We start from the raw sequence: 16,229 nt of genomic DNA, 5'->3' as shown, positions 1-16,229 counted from the left end.
GAACTCTGCATTCAGATGCTTATATCTTTCCTTTTCTCCTTTGCTTTTCGCTTCTCTTCTTTTCACAGCTATTTGTAAGGCCTCCTCAGACAACCATTTTGCTTTTTTGCATTTCTCTTCCATGGGGATGGTCTTAATCCCTGTCTCTTGTACAATGTCATGAACCTCCATCCATAATTCATCAGGCACTCTGTCTATCAGATCTAGTCCCTTAAATCTATTTCTCACTTCTACTGTATAATCATAAGGGATTTGATTTAGATCATACCTGAATGGTCTAGTGGTTTTCCCCACTTTCTTCAATTTAAGTCTGAATTTGGCAATAAGGAGTTCATGATCTGAGTGACAGTCAGCTCCCGGTCTTTTTTTGCTGACTGTATAGAGCTTCTCCATCTTTGGCTGCAAAGAATATAATCAGTCTGATGTTGGTGTTGACCATCTGGTGATGTCCATGTGTAGAGTCTTCTCTTGTGTTGTTGGAAGAGGGTGTTTGCTATTAAAGTGAATCCAAAGAATGTCTGGAGGTTGTAAAGACATCACTAGACCTACTCCCATAATTTACATTTTAAGACAACAGGATTAACCAGAAGGTTTTTTCCAGAGACTGTTCTCAAGCAGAATACATTATTGTTATATAATCCTAAGGAAAGTAGAGGAAAAAGGTTTGTCCTTTCTTCCTCCTTGAGAATTCCAGACCCCTCTCTCTTTGGGGACTCCTAGACTTCTTATCATCCTGCCTGGAGATGACTCTCTCACCTCCATGGCATGGCTTACTCACAGCTCATTGAGTTAGACAAGGTTGTGATTCGTGTGATCAGTTTGCTTAGTTTTCTGTGATTGTGGTTTTCATTCTGTCTGCCATCTGATGGATTAGAGGCTTGTGCAAGCTTCCTGATGGGAGGGACTGGCTGTGAAGGAAACTGGGTCTTGTTCTGGCAGGCAAGGCCATGCTTAATTCAGTTCAGTTCGGTCACTCAGTCATGGCCGACTCTTCGCGACCCCATGGACTGCAGCATGCCAGGCTTCCCTGTCGATCACCAGCTCCCTGAACCTACTCAAACTCACATCCATCGAGTGAGTTTCCATCCATCTCATCCTCTGTCGTCCCCTTCTCCTGCCTTCAATCTTTCCCAGCATCAGGGTGTTGTCCAATGAGTCAGTTCTTTCCATCAGGCGACCTAAGTATTGGAGTTTCAGCTTCAGCATCAGTCCTTCCAATGAATATTCAGGATTGGTTTCTTTTAGAATGGACTGGTTGGGTCTCCTTGCAGTCCAAAGTACTCTAAAGAGTCTTCTCCAACATCACACTTCAAAAGCATCAATTTGTTGGGGCTCAGCTTTCTTTATGGTCCAAATCTCACATCCATACACGAGTACTGGAAAAACCATAGCTTGGCTACACAGACCTTTGTTGGCTTAGTAATGTCTCTGCTTTTTAATATGCTGTCTAGGTTGGTCATAGCTTTTCTTTCAAGAAGCAAGTGTTTTTTAATTTCATGCTGCAGTCACCATCTGCAGTGATTTTGGAGCTCCCCCAAAATTAAGCCTCTCACTGTTTCCATTGTTTCCCCATCTATTTCCCATGAAGTGATGGGACCGGATGCCTTGATCTTCTTTTTCTGAATGTTGAGCTTTAAGCCAAGTTTTTCACTCTCCTCTTTCACTTTTATCAAGAGGCTCTTTAGTTCCTCTTCATTTTCTGCCATAAGGGTGGTGTCATCTGCATATCTGAGGTTATTGATATTTCTCCCGGCAATCTTGATTCCAGCTTGCTCTTCATCCAGCCCTGCATTTCTCAAATGTACTCTGCCTCTAAGTTAAATAAGCAAGGTGACAATATACAGCCTTGGAGAAGGAAATGGCAACCCACTCCAGTATTCTTGCCTGGAGAATCCCATGTACAGAGGAGCCTGGCAGACTCCAGTCCACAGGGTCTCACAGAGTCGGACATGACTGAGCGACTGAGCACTACAGTATACAGCCTTGACATACTCCTTCCTGATCTGGAACCAGTCTGTTCCATGTACAGTTCTAACTGTTGCTTCTTGCCTGCATGCAGGTTTCTCAGGAGGCAGGTCAGGTGATTTGTTGTGATCCACACAGTCAGAGGCTTTGGCGTAGTCAATAAAGCAGAAGTAGGTATATTTCTGGAACTCTCTTGCCTTTTCAATAATCCAGTGGATGTTGGCAATTTGATCTCTGGTTCCTCTGCCTTTTCTAAATCCAGCTTGAACATCTGGAAGTTCATGATTCACGTATTGCTGAAGCCTGGCTTGGGCAATTTTGAGCATTACTTTACTAGGATGTGAGGTGAGTGCAATCAACGTGGTAGTTTGAACATTCTTTGGCATTGCTTTTCTTTGGGATTGGAATGAAAACATAGCTTTTCCAGTCCTGTGGCCACTGCTGAGTTTTCCAAATTTGCTGACATATTGAGTGGAGCACTTTCACAGTGTCATCTTTCAGGATTTGAAATAGCTTAACTGGAATTCCATCACCTCCACTAGCTTTGTTCTTAGTGATGCTTCCTAAGGCCCACTTGACTTCACATTCCAGGATGTCTGCGTCTAGGTGAGTGATCACACCATCATAGTTATCTGGGTCATGAAAGGCAGTTCAGTCACTCAGTCGTGTCCGACTCTTTGCGACCCCATGAATCGCAGCACTCCAGGCCTCCCTGCCCATCACCATCTCCCAGAGTTCACTCAGACTCACGTCCATTGAGTCTGTGATGCCATCCAGCCATCTCATCCTTGGTCGTCCACTTCTCCTCCTGCCCCCAATCCCTCTCAACATCAGAGTCTTTTCCAATGAGTCAGCTCTTCGCTTGAGGTGGCCAAAGTACTGGAGCTTCAGCTTTAGCATCATTCCTTCCAAAGAAATCCCAGGGTTGATCTCCTTCAGAATGGACTGGTTGAATCTCCTTGCAGTCCAAGGGACTCTCAAGAGTCTTCTCCAACACCACAGTTCAAAAGCATCAATTCTTCGGCGCTCAGCTTTCTTCACAGTCCAACTCTCACATCCATACATGACCACAGGAAAAACCATAGCCTTGACTAGATGGACCTTAGTCGGCAAAGTAATGTCTCTGCTTTTGAATATACTATCTAGGTTGGTCATAACTTTCCTTCCAAGGAGTAAACATCTTTTAATTTCATGGCTGTAGTCACCATCTGCAGTGATTTTGGAGCCTCAAAAGATAAAGTCTGACACTGTTTCCACTGTTTCCCCATCTATTTCCCATGAATTGATGGGACCAGATGCCATGATCTTCGTTTTCTGAATGTTGAGCTTTAAGCCAACTTTTTCACTCGTGAAAGGCCATGCTCAGTAAATCTTTAATCCAATTTTCTGCTGATGGGTGGGGCTGTGTTCCCTCCCTGTAGTTTAGCCTGAGGCCAAACTATGGTAGGGGTAATGGCAGTAATGGGGACCTCCTTCAGAAAGACATGCTGTCACACTCAGGACTGTTGAAGTCGACTCCTAGGAGAGTCAGTGCCCCTGACCCCACAGCAGGCCGCTATTGAGCTACGCCTCTGCCAGAGACGCGGGCAAGTCTGGCTCAGTCTCTTGTGGGGTCACTGCTCTTTTCTCCTGGGTCCTGGTACACAAAAGGTTTCTTTGTGGTATTTTTCTTAGTGTAGAGATTGTAGTACTCATCCTTAACTTATCCTAGTTTTCTTTTAATTAATGTTATTCCACTTAAAAAACAATGTAAAAACCCTACAGTAATATAACTCCTTTACTTCCTTTTCCATCCTTTGAGCTATTGTCATACTTTTTGCTTCTTCATATGTTGTAAACTTCATGATACATTGTTAAGTAATCAGTGTTCTGTTCATAGTTTTCTGACTGCTCTTTGCTCTTTCCAGCTTTCCTCTACATTTCATCTACAGAATCTAATTTGTTTACTCTTAACACCTCTCATTTAAAGTCCTTAAATATTTCCTTTATGGGAAGGAACACACTTTTTAACATGTAATTTTAAAATAGCTAATGCATTCATGTGATTTTTAAAAACAAATTAAAAAAGATGTTTAGTAAAGTCTTTCTGACCCTGGTTTTATCTCTCCTTTCCCTCTATTATTTCTTTTTACTAATTTCTTGATATATTCTTCCAGAGGTGGATTTGTGTGTGTGTGTGTGTGTGTTTGATTTTTATTTTTCTGGCAAGTATAAGCATAAAGTGATATATTTGTTTAAAAAGTACAAACTTCACCTTGGCAACTGTAGCCTATTTTGCCCTTTTCTCCAGTTTTGCCCTTTTCTCCAGCTTCGTCTTTCACCACTTTGTACACTGCATTCTAACAATACCATGTGACTAAAACCTGCCCTGTATCCCTCTGCTTCCAGCTGTTTCTTTACCTTCTCTCTGATTTCTGTCTTGGGCTGCTTCACAGTCTTCACTTAAGTTTCAGCTAACTGTTTCATCTAGGAAGCTTACCCCGAGGTCCTCCCTTTCCTCCTCCAGGATATGCAAACCATTAGTCTCAGATCTGCATGGACTGTGAGTTTTTCTGCATAGGGCTAGAAAATAAATGTTGCAGGGTTTATGGACCAGTCTTAAGTCACAGCTGCTCAGTTTTGCTTTAGTAGTGTGTGAAAATGGCAATTCACAATATGTAAACAGTGAGTGGCTGCATTCCAATAAAACTTTATTTACAAAGACAGGATAATTTTTAGGCTTACGGAGTATAACTTGCCAACCCTTGTGTGTCTTATATTTTTATAATCCTAGCAGCCAACAGAAGGCTTAATCAGTATGTTTATAAAATGGATAACAGTTCCTTAAAGCTTGCTGGCTTTACACTTTTGATATTATCTTATTATTCCTTCTTCAGGTAAAAGTGTGAGTCTTGTTTGTTGAGATAGTATTACTGAATAAGAAATATTTATTTCTCTTCAACAAACTTTTATTGAATTACTGCTACCCATCACCATGGAAGTTAGGATCAGATGTACAAATAGTATGGAGGAGGAAATAGTTTACTACTATGCATGGTCAGGGAGGCCTGGCGTGCTGTGATTCATGGGGTCACAAAAGAGTCCTACTATGCATGGTCAGGGAGGCCTGGCGTGCTGCAATTCATGGGGTCACAAAAGAGGGACATGACTGAGCGACTGAACTGAACTATGCACGGTCAGGCTGAGCGACTTCACTTTCACTTTTCACTTTCATGCATTGGAGAAGGAAATGGCAACCCACTCCAGTGTTCTTGCCTGGAGAATCCCAGGGACGGGGGAGCCTGGTGGGCTGCCGTCTGTGGGGTCGCACAGCAGCATGCGTGGTCAGGAGAGGGATGTCAGCAGGGTCACAGGGCCAAAAGCTTGGTTTTATCAGTTCACTCATTGATAACCATTATTTTTGACACTAATTCCAACTCAAATCACAAGATTGGAAATCTAGAGAATTAGAGTTCATGACTGCGTTTGAAATACCGTAGATAAGCAATGTGGCCTACTTATCAGTATCTTTTTCTTCTATTGAAAAGATTCCTTAGGAAATAAAATTATTTTATTTGGTGGCTTTTTTTCTGTAATTTTTTTTTTTTTGATAGCTTCCTTGACATGGAATCAGAGCAAAGACTGATACATCTTTAATTCCTTATCCTGTCCCATTGCCTAGCTTCTAAGAATTCATTATAGTTCCTTATTTGGTTTAGTGTGTCTTTGCCTATCTGTTGACTCATTAAAGACACTATATACACATACACTATATATACACTGTGTAGTGGGATAGTGTGTGCAGGCCAGATAGCCTGTACACATACATGTTTACTCTGTTGCCCATATATGATCATACACATCCATACTCTGCATATGCATAGATAGCATTTTATTGTGTTTTTTAAATTTAAGGGCTCTTACATTTTTTAAAGAGTCTGTTATGCTTTGTTTCAGAAGACAAATCTAAAATCTGGATAGTCTTTAAAAATATTGACTTATGGAGCTTCAGTCAGTCTAATTTATACTGTTCACATGACATTCAAAATGTTTATTGAATATGTAGTATATGTTATGCGTTATTGTAGGCACTGAGAATGCTGCAGTGTACAAAGTAAAGTCTCTTCTAGTTTATTTATTTCCAGTAGAATGTGAACTGAACTGCTTCCTTTCCTCGCTTTCCCAATTTGAACTTGACATTGAAACAACAACCTTTTTAGTATGTTTGTACATGATCAAAGCAATGTACATATTTCTAAATGTAGTCTACATTTAAATATGTTTAACTTCCTAGTAAATTAGAAAGTCCTCCCTGCCCCCTGCCCCACCCTTGGAAAGCAATAAGGAAGTCATAATTTTGAATGCATGACTTCTGGGAAAATTTCTACAAGTGGCATTCTTTCCTGGTTCTCAGTTGTCATTCTCATCCCTGAATTTTTTTAGCACTTCATATGTATTCTCTTTTAGGCAATTGGATTACAAAGTCCTTTTAACTATTTAGTTGAAAAGACATACACTCTAAAAATAGTTTATTAGATCTTCTATTGAGAAGACCTACATATATCTATATACATTTTTTCTACCCCCAACTAATGACAGCTGTATGCTTGAGTGAGAATCCCCTGACCCGAATGCTAGATTTTGTAGGTCAAATCTCCTGGGTTTCCAGATGTCCCCAGAGAGGAGTCCTTTGGTTTCTTGTCTGAGAGGTATAAGGCCTGATTGTGGCTTTCTGGTATACAAAGAAGAGAATCTGTAGTCTCATCTTTTGATAGGAGGGCATTTGCTGATTCCTCTGTTTTTCTTTCTGTGGTGTCTTTTACTCCTGTAGTTACTGGGCCTGAAGGCCAGAGTCAGTCTAATTAAAACTTTCAATAGAGAAATCTCATTTTTTGATAGAGTGAATTAGTTTATATTAATTTGGGGAGAATTGGCATTTTTGTGAACTTTCTTTTTTTTATCCAAGAACATGGTGTGTGTCCTTTCATTTATTTATAGTTTGTTTTATATCCTTAAAGTAGTATTTTTATCATTTTCCTTTGGTCTTATGCTCGTTTAATTTTGACTATTTCATGGTTTTTGCCTCTCGTTAATAAAATATAGTTTTTTCTGTTTTCTTTCCTAGAGGTTTATGGATAAAGACTATTTGTTGTGTAAGCAGTCACCTTAATTGATAATTCAGTAATTTTTACCTGTTCCCATTTAGGCTTTCAAAACTGATAGTTCCATCATTAGCAAAAGGAAATGGTTTTGTCTCCTTTTCTAGTATTTGTGAAAGTAGAAAAAAAAAATTCCTGTGTCATTTCCTTTTTGTTTTCTTGAAGAACCTCTGAGACAGTGTTGAATAATAATGGGGATTGCAAGTATCTCTGTTTACCTTTTGATTTTAATTGTAATGGCTTTTAAATGACTTGAATACTCCCTGTCCCTGGGATTCTCAATGCAGGAGACCCTAGCTGAATTCCTGGCTCAGAAAGATCCGCTGGAGAAGAGATAGGCTATGCACTCCAGTAATCTTGGGCTTCCCTTGTGGCTCAACTGGTAACGAATCTGCCCGCAATGGAGGAGACCTGAGTTTGATCCGTGGGTTAGGAAGATCCCCTGGAGAAGGGAACAGCTACCCACTCCAGTATTCTGACCTGGAGAATTCCATGGACTATACAGGCCGTAGCCTCACAAAGAGTCGGACATGACTGAATGACTTTCACTTTATTGTTGTAAACTTGCTTCTTTCAGTTTCTATTGAATATTTTTATTATGCCTGATGAATTTTATTGCGTGCCTTTTCAGAACCCACCTATTGTTAATGTATCAGTGTAGTAAATTAAATTGATATAGTTTAAAAAATTCCTTAATTTCTTAATTCCTTAAGTTCCTCGAATAAATTATTTTAGGTTAGAATGCGTTATTCTTTTGATACATTATTGGATTCTATTTGCTGACATTTTATTTATAATATTTGTATTTGTTTTCACAAGTTATATTGTTTTTTTATTTTGATTTTGTTGATAACAGATTTTGATTAAAGTTTTGCTGGCTTCTTTGAATTGTAGAGTTTTCTGGAACTGAAATAGTTTAGAATTGGGGTAATGTGCTCTTTATATATTAAATAAAAATTCTCTTCAGACATGATATATATCTTGTTCTTTTTAATGGTAATTCTGTAACCACCTATTCAGTTTATTCCATTGTAATTGGTTTTCTCAAACTGTTTCATGGGTAGTACTGTATATTTTTGCTAGGAAAAAAATTGTTATCTTTTCTCCCTTTCCTTTCGTTTTCCTCTTTTTGCTTAATCAAACTTTTTCTAAGGATATCATTATTATTTTATTTTTAAAGAACCGTATTTGGGATTGTTTTAGTTTTCTGCTTAAGTCAGCTTTTTGTCTTTGGTTTTCAAACTTTATTGCACATCAGAATCATTTGGAGCAATTGATCAAAACCAAAAGCTAATTTCAGGTTGTGGTCCCCAAAGATTCTGATTAGTTTGTTAGGGTTGGTTGTGGTCTGGGAATCTTCATTTATCAAACACCGCACATCACTTTGCTTCTGGTCTGGTGACCAAGTTTTGTGAAACTCTGCACCAGTGGTACAGAATACCACACTAACTTCTTATTTTTTTGGTCAGCAACAAAGGAAATCAGCTTGCTCTTTGAACTATATTGGGAGCAGGTGGAGAGTATTGGCTGCTGTGGTTATACACTGGCTTTTTTTAAGTGAAAACAGTTCTTACATAACTTTTATTGTCTGATTTTTTTTTTTTTTTTTTTAGTCAAAGGCACACATGCACAAATCTCAAGGAGGTTTTTATTTGTGGCTGATTTAGAAAAATGACCGTCCTTGTTAATTTGGGCTAAACATTATTGTGGTCACAGTGAACGAAGGCTGTAGGGCCTAAGAAAGGAAATCCCTAAGTTGTTTAACCTTTAGATTTTTTCAGGAGCCAGCAGGTGGCAGCAGTGCAACACAGGTTTATAGAGGCATTGTGTTGATAAGGTCCAAATCAGCAGTTTGTGGGTGTATGTGTTCAGTCGCTCAGTCGTGTCAGACTGCAGCCTGCCAGGCTCCTCTGTCCATGGATTCTCCAGGCAAGAATACTGGAGTGGGCTGCCATTTCCTTCAGGGGATCTTCCCGACCCAGGGATTGAACCTGCTTCTCCTGTGTCTCCTGCATGGGCAGGCAGATTCTTTACCACTGAGCCACCTGCGAATCTCAGCCACAAGCCACTGAGCCAACTTGTGGTTTACAGTCCTTAATTTCAGAAAAATGTCAGTTGAAAGGAAGTTCACTTAGGAAGTAGAAAAATTCCAGTTCCTTAGAAAAGAAAAAAAAAAAACAAAAAACAGTGTTTAAAATTTGATTCTTTATTATATTGTCATTTTATCATATTAGGGCTTAAAGTACTGTGTTCTGTTTCTTAATATTTAGGGGATTAATTCTGTCCTAATTTCTTTTATCTGAAAAACTCATGTTTTTGGTAATAAAGAGCATCATCTTGTGATGCCTCTTTAAATTGCATGTAAAGATCCAGAGGAGAGTTACTGGTTCCATCTGAAGCGTGCACTTGTGAGACTGTCTCAGAGTTACTGGTTACAGCTACTTGCTAGTCTAGCTCAGTTATTTACCAGTATATTCTTATCTAGACCTGAGGCCAGCATGTGTTCTACAGTTGAGTTTACTAGCAGGGAGCCGGTGATTTATCTGGTTAAAAAAAAATGAAAGGTGTAAAGTTCTTGGAACTATGTGTGCTTAATACACTATTGAAAGCTTTGTGGTACATAAAGACATTACTTAATCAAATTACAATTAATTTAAAATACCTTTCCTTAAAGTTCTAGCAAAAAAGTGGGGGAATGAAGGATATAGGAAGACTTTTTTTTTCCTTCCAGATAGTTATTAGTGATAAACGTCTTTCTCCAGAAAAAGATCACTCCGTTTTAAAAGGGCAAGTTTTTAAATATCAGTGTCTAATAGTAAATGGCATCCTTGTTTAGTTAGACTATTCTTTTTTTAAACTTCAATAGTGTTTTCTATAAATGTACATGTATTAGAAAAAAGCTTTGTTAGTTAAGAGCTTGTCTTCTTGTAGCTGTAATTAAGACTTCCAACTGTTTTAAGATGTTTTCATAAATACGTAGTTCATGTATTAGTACTAATTTGCTGTTTGTTTAGAGTGTCATTTGTACACAATATGTGGACAGTGATATTTTTGTAATATGTTTTATTGACTCAGGAATCTAATTAAAATACTGTATAATGTATTAGCCTGAAAGAAAAACTGAATATAGTAGTTTCGTTCATACTAGAGGGTTTTTTTGGTGGGGAGGTGTTACTTTATAAGTTGCATTCACTTCTGACATATCATTTGTTTAGAAAAACTTGAGAATTGATTTCTTCTTAATAAAGTGTGGAATATAAGAAAGACCAATTTTTGGAGTGCAGTCAACCAAGATTTGAATATTGGTCCTCCCATTTCTAGCAGTGGAGTTATAGGCAAATTATTTAATTTTTTTGAGCAGAGCTTTTTATCTTTTTCAAGTAGGATAATAATTTCAACTTCATAAGCTTTGGAAATAATTGAGATGGCAAAAGTCAAAGCACTTATTTAATACAATACTGTACATTATTATCATTCAAGAAGTACTTCATTTATCATTGAAATTTTAATTCGTTCACAATTCAGCTGTGTAATGTTATCTCAGAATGATTGTCAACAGCTTTGAACATAGTAATGTTAACTTTTTTTTTGACTGGAAGAAGAAAATGATTGGTTGGGACCAGGACATTATAGATGCTAGTTACATAAAGCTTTATTATTAAGACACTGTAAAACTGTTAATGGAGGGTATTCAGAAATAATTTAGTACTCTAATTTGATTTATTAATGCAGAAGAAAATATTTTGTTGCCTACAGTCCATTTAAAATTAAAATGTATTCTGAAAACTAGATTTCAAAAATCAGGAACATTTTAGGTTCTTTCACATAAACTATCATTTAGCTTCGAGATAACTGTGTTTTGTTTTGCATTTTTAATTTAATTATTTTTGGCTTCACATATATATACTTGAATATCTTAATCATTCTATTGGATGTTGCACTCATTTATTGGTAATCATAGTCCAGGGGGTCGCAAAGAGTTGGACACGACTGAGTGACTTTGACATTCACATCCGATAATCAGATGCCTAGCAGTCTCAGTTACGTGAAGCCTTGTATTTGAAAGAAGGCTTAAAGCCATCTTTAGGATGGAGTATGAAATGAAGAATGATCGCTTCCTAACAATGATTCCCTAGCTTAGATGTTGTGAAGGGCATGTAGTGGGAGAGACCACTAGAAACTTTGCTTTGTAACACCTATTTTGAGGAAGAAGTTGCATTTTATTTTAACTTATTCATATCTTTTAATTATGTATATCACATGTAAATTATTCAGTGCTTTAAAGAAAAAGCAATGTATTGAAGCAGTAATGGAAATTTCCCCTTGACCACCAGTCTCCTTTACCACCAGATCTCGTTTTCGTTTCTAATGGTAAACGCTGAAATACCCCGGTCTGTCTGTAGCTTACTCTGTGCTGTCATATCACAGTGTTTGTTCCAACATATATGGATTTATGTGTTTTCTGCATCTGCAATTTTTTTTCAGTCATTATCTTGGAGATCTTTATTATAAATCTACTTCAGGGGACTTGGTGGTCTGGTAGTTAAGACTTTGCCTTCCAGTGAAGGGGGTGCAAGTTTTCAGTCCCTGGTCAGGGAGCCAAGATCCCACATGCCTCACAGACAAAAAACATAAAACAGAAGCAATAGTATAACAAATTCAACAAAGACTTTACAAATGGGCCAACATTTTTAAACAAAGACTAAAAAAATCTTTAAAAAATTAAATCTACTTTAGTATAACTACGTTATTTGGTATTCCAAAGGATGATTATGCCAGTTAACCACTCATCTGCCAGTGCTTTCCAGACAGAGATGCCAGGTACACGTTTATATTTGAACACACTGGATTTATTACTTGGTGAAGCAGAGGAGGGATGTGCACGATGGGGAACCACGGGATGTCTCAGTAAGAGGATGTTAGAAAGGACATTGTAGGATTAGGCTTATATCAGATGGTTTGGGGAGGGGATTTTAGAAACTGAGGCTTTGCTCTGGGTTGGCTACTGTTAGGAAGCTGGATAATTCCATGATGGGTATCTTAGTAAGTCTTGTCCAGAAGGAGGGAAGACTGGACCAAGGCTTAAGCTGTGATAAGTGAAATTGGCATGGATTAGGATCCTCTTTGTGGCTCTGACAACATTCATATTTTATGTGTATTCAGTTACCATTATGGCGTGATGCTGTTTTTCTCTTGTTTGGTCATAATGACAGAGGTCACACAGTGTCGTCTGATGATGCTGTTCTGTGAAATTGTTTATCAGGAGAATATGGCTGTTAGTGTCACTAGCTCAGAGCAAAGCCAAGTCCTCGCTGATACTGCCAGGCTGGCACTGGGCTGTCAGGGGCTGCTGTTCTCTTCCTCACTAGACTAGATTGTATCTTAGTTTTTATTAGCACATTTGGTCATTTTCTTCATTAAAATAAACATTCTTGTTATGTGGATCTTAGTGTACATGTGCAAGTATTCTAGAAGTGGAATTGTATTTGTTGTTGTTTAGTCACTAAGTCGTGCCCAACTCATTTGCAACCCCATGGACTGTAGCCCACCAGGCTTCTCTGTCCATGGGATTCTCCAGGCAAGAATACTGGAGTGGGTAGCCAGTCTCTTCTCCGGAGGATCTTCCCAGCCCAGGGATAGAACCCACGTCTCCTGCATGGGCAGGCAGATTCTTTACCACTGAACCACCTGGGAAGCCCACTACAGGGTATGTAACACATCATAAAATTTGATTTATAATCATTGCAAAAAGCCTATACTTCTGTTCCTACCAACAGGGCACTTTAGCCAAGAATAGACATTAACAGTCTAAGACTTTTTTTTTTTTTTTCCTGGAATGGAGGTATCATGTGGCCTTTTTTTTTTTTAACCATAGTTTTCCTGTTCATATTCTTTTACTATGAAAAAAATGATAACCTGTCATTCTTGTTGAGTTTTAAAGGTATTTTGTATGTTATTAGTACTGTGTTATATTTGTGGCAAGTATTTGTCTTCTTACCTCCTGTATGTCTTTTATTTACTCATAAGAAGGCTTTCTCCACCCTGAGATTATTAAAATAATCTTCTAACAAAGCTACTTTACTTTTCTGTTAAAACATTTAGATTATTGATCTGTCTGGAATAAGGAATGTTTTTGTATGTTTTTTTCCCCTAAAATTCCCTAATGTTCCACTACTATTTGTTGACTAGTCCATTTCTTTCACAATAATTGGAAATTCAACATCATGTTCTAAATGCCTACACAGGCATTAGCTTGCAGTAAAATTTCTCTTGCTTGCCTTTCACTTAGCTGACTGGATTAGCTGATATTCTCTATTTTTTAGTAACTTGCTGACTGAAGACCACAGTGAGTTTGATATGTATTGCTAGTAGGCTGCTCAGTTCTCTCCTGTTATAATTCTGTTTCTGCTAGCTGAGTTTTACATCAGTAATAATCAGATTTTCTCATTCTAAAAACTTGTCAACTGTGTTTGTCAATGCATTTTCATTATTTAATGCAGTATTATATAAATCAGTAAAATATGAGTACAAAAAGAAGGAAAGGTGCCCTTTAAAAAAACACAGAATTGCATGCTTTAGAAGAAACAGTGGGTCACTAAAAAACTTGAGGCTAATAAGCACATAGTTTAATTAATTAAATCTTTTTTAGTGTATGTATATATATATTAATCTAAACAGTTCTAGGAGCAGGGAATGAAATACAAGAAAAGTGAAAGTCGCTCAGTCGCGTCCAACTTTTTGTGACCCTATGGACTATACAATCCATGGAATTCTCCAGGCCAGAATACTGGACTGGGTAGCCTTTCTTTTCTCCAGGGGATCTTCCCAACCCAGGGATTGAATACAGGTCTCCCACATTGCAGGCAGATTCTTTACCCACTGAGCCACCAGACAGACCCTGAAATATATCAATCAAGGATTATTTCTGTACTGCAGGAAAACCTGTTAACTAATAACTAAAACAAGAATAGAAATTGAATTGAATACAGTTTGGTGTATGAGGGGAAGTTTGTTTTCTGAGTTGTAGCCCTTTGTTATATATTTTCTTGTAAAACATTTTAATGATGTAATCCATCTTACTACTTTATATCATGGCCTTCCCAGATGGTTCAGTAGTAAAGAATCCGCCTGCCAATGCAGGAGATATGCAAGAGACACGGATTGGATCTCTGGGCCGGGAAGGTCACTAGGAGGAGGAAATAGCAAGCTATTCCAGTATTCTTGCCTGAGAAATCCCATGGAGAGAGGAGCCTGGTGGGCCACAATCAGTGGGGTCACAGAGAGTCGGACACGACTGAGCATGAAGCATGAGACGCTATGTGTATAAGGATATATATACACAATAAAAATATGTCATATACATATTTATAAGGATATATATACACAATAAAAATATGTTAACAAAAACACGAGTTGTTAATAGCATAACATAGCATTTTCATACCACAGAGATGTCTGTGTTGGAATTTAGAGCGTGATGTGTTACTTCCAATTCGTTAAAATGCTGCTCGTTAATTTTAAACTTAAGAATGAAGACTAGATTACTGTATTGCATTAGTTATCTATTGCTGTGTAATAAATTACTTCAGGACTTAGTGACTTGAAACAGTAAACCCTTGTCATCTCACAGTTTCAGTGAGAAATCAGAATGGCTTAGCCAAGATGTCAAGAGAATGTAGCCAAGATGTCAGCCACAACTGCAGTGGTCTGAAAGCCTGACTAGAGCTGAAGGGGACACTTCCGAACTTCACTCACGGGCTGCTGCTCGTGGTTGTCAGGAGCCCTGAGTGCCTCCTCACGTGGGTCTGTCACATACAATCAAAGAGAAAGAGCAAGGTACAAGATGTACAGTCTTGTATGACCTAACCTAAGAAGTCACATACCATCACTTTTATTGGTTACAAGTGAGCCAGTGGGACAGCTCGTACTCAAGCAGAGGACTTGGGCACCTACTTGTGAAGAGGAGAATAACCAGTGGACTGCTGATATTTTTATTCTGTGTGTGTTTGTGTCAAGGAGAGGGAGGGATTCATTCTTAATGTTCGGCTTCTGTTTAGGATACTGCCTTAGGAAAACCACGAGAGGTGTTCCGACTTCCTGCAGATTTGACAGCATGTGACAATCGCCTTTGCGCATCCATCCATTTCACGTCTTCTACCTGGGTTACCTTGTCAGATGGGACTGGAAGACTGTATCTCGTTGGAACAGGTGAACGTGGAAATAGTGCTTCTGAAAAATGGGAGGTGAGTTGTTTTGTTTTTCTTTAGACTTAATGCTGAGTCTGGAAAGTATATTCTAATTAGATCTTAATGATTTTGAAATAACACCTTTTTAGGGATGGTTTACATGTGACCTCTTCATTTTTATAATATATAGTGTTTTGGATATCTTTTAAATAAAATGTTTACCTTTTGTGAAACTGATAAATTAGCTATTCCTGATTTGATCTGGGGTGAGTACAGTTGTCAAGACTTGAATTTGTTTTTCAGCAAATACCAATTGAGTTCTTTTCGAGTGTAAAGCAGTACCTTAAGCATTGACCTTGCTGTCTTCTTTTTTGTAAAGAGTTGGCCAGAGAATTACATTGTCATGTCTTTTCTCCTTTTCTCATGTTTTATTCTCAAATATATTTATGAGCCCAGCATGCTTCTACTGCACCACTTGGCTGTCTGATATGTTTAAACTAGTCAAATAGTAACTTTACCAGAATATTCCTTATTTAGAAAAATATGCCATAGTATCAGTTCAGTCGCTCAGTCGTGTCTGACTCTTTGCGACCCCATGGACTGCAGCACACCAGGCTTCCCTGTCCTTCACCAACTCTGGAGCTTACTCAAACTCATGTTCAAAGAGTCGGTGATGCCATCCAACCATCTCATCCTCTGTCATGCCCGTCTCCTCCTGCCTTCACTCTTTCTCAGCATCAGGGTCTTTTCCAGGGAGTCACTGCTTTGTGTCAGGTGGCCAAAGTATTGGAGTTTTAGCTTCACCATCAGTCTTTCCAGTGAATATTCAGGACTGATTAGTATGTACTGGTTGGATCTCCTTGCAGTCCAAGGGACTCTCAGGAGTCTTCTCCAACACCACAGTTCAAAAGCATCAATTCTTTGGCGCTCAGCTTTCTTC

The 16,229-nt window shown here is 38.4% G+C and overlaps 1 protein-coding gene across 2 annotated transcripts in view; it reads left to right on the top strand.

Moving 5' to 3' along the window:
• The window catches only part of LOC120860676 (nudC domain-containing protein 1), a 92,540-nt gene that overhangs the window by 17,202 nt on the left and 59,109 nt on the right, over positions 1 to 16,229 (top strand). Inside the window, exon 3 of one of the 2 annotated variants that reach the window (XM_040236427.1) lies at positions 15,161 to 15,346. The exons of the other annotated variant lie outside the window; for it this stretch is intronic. Coding sequence (XP_040092361.1) covers positions 15,161 to 15,346 — 186 coding nt within the window. The remainder of the gene's footprint in view (positions 1 to 15,160; positions 15,347 to 16,229) is intronic. 2 annotated transcript variants of the gene reach the window in all.

This window comes from Oryx dammah, unplaced genomic scaffold (assembly GCF_014754425.2).
Source record: "Oryx dammah isolate SB20612 unplaced genomic scaffold, SCBI_Odam_1.1 HiC_scaffold_11163, whole genome shotgun sequence".
Classification (NCBI taxonomy): Eukaryota; Metazoa; Chordata; class Mammalia; order Artiodactyla; family Bovidae; genus Oryx; species Oryx dammah.
The sequence above is the reverse complement of the archived record's forward strand: the minus strand, read 5'-3'. Positions and strand labels throughout refer to the sequence as shown.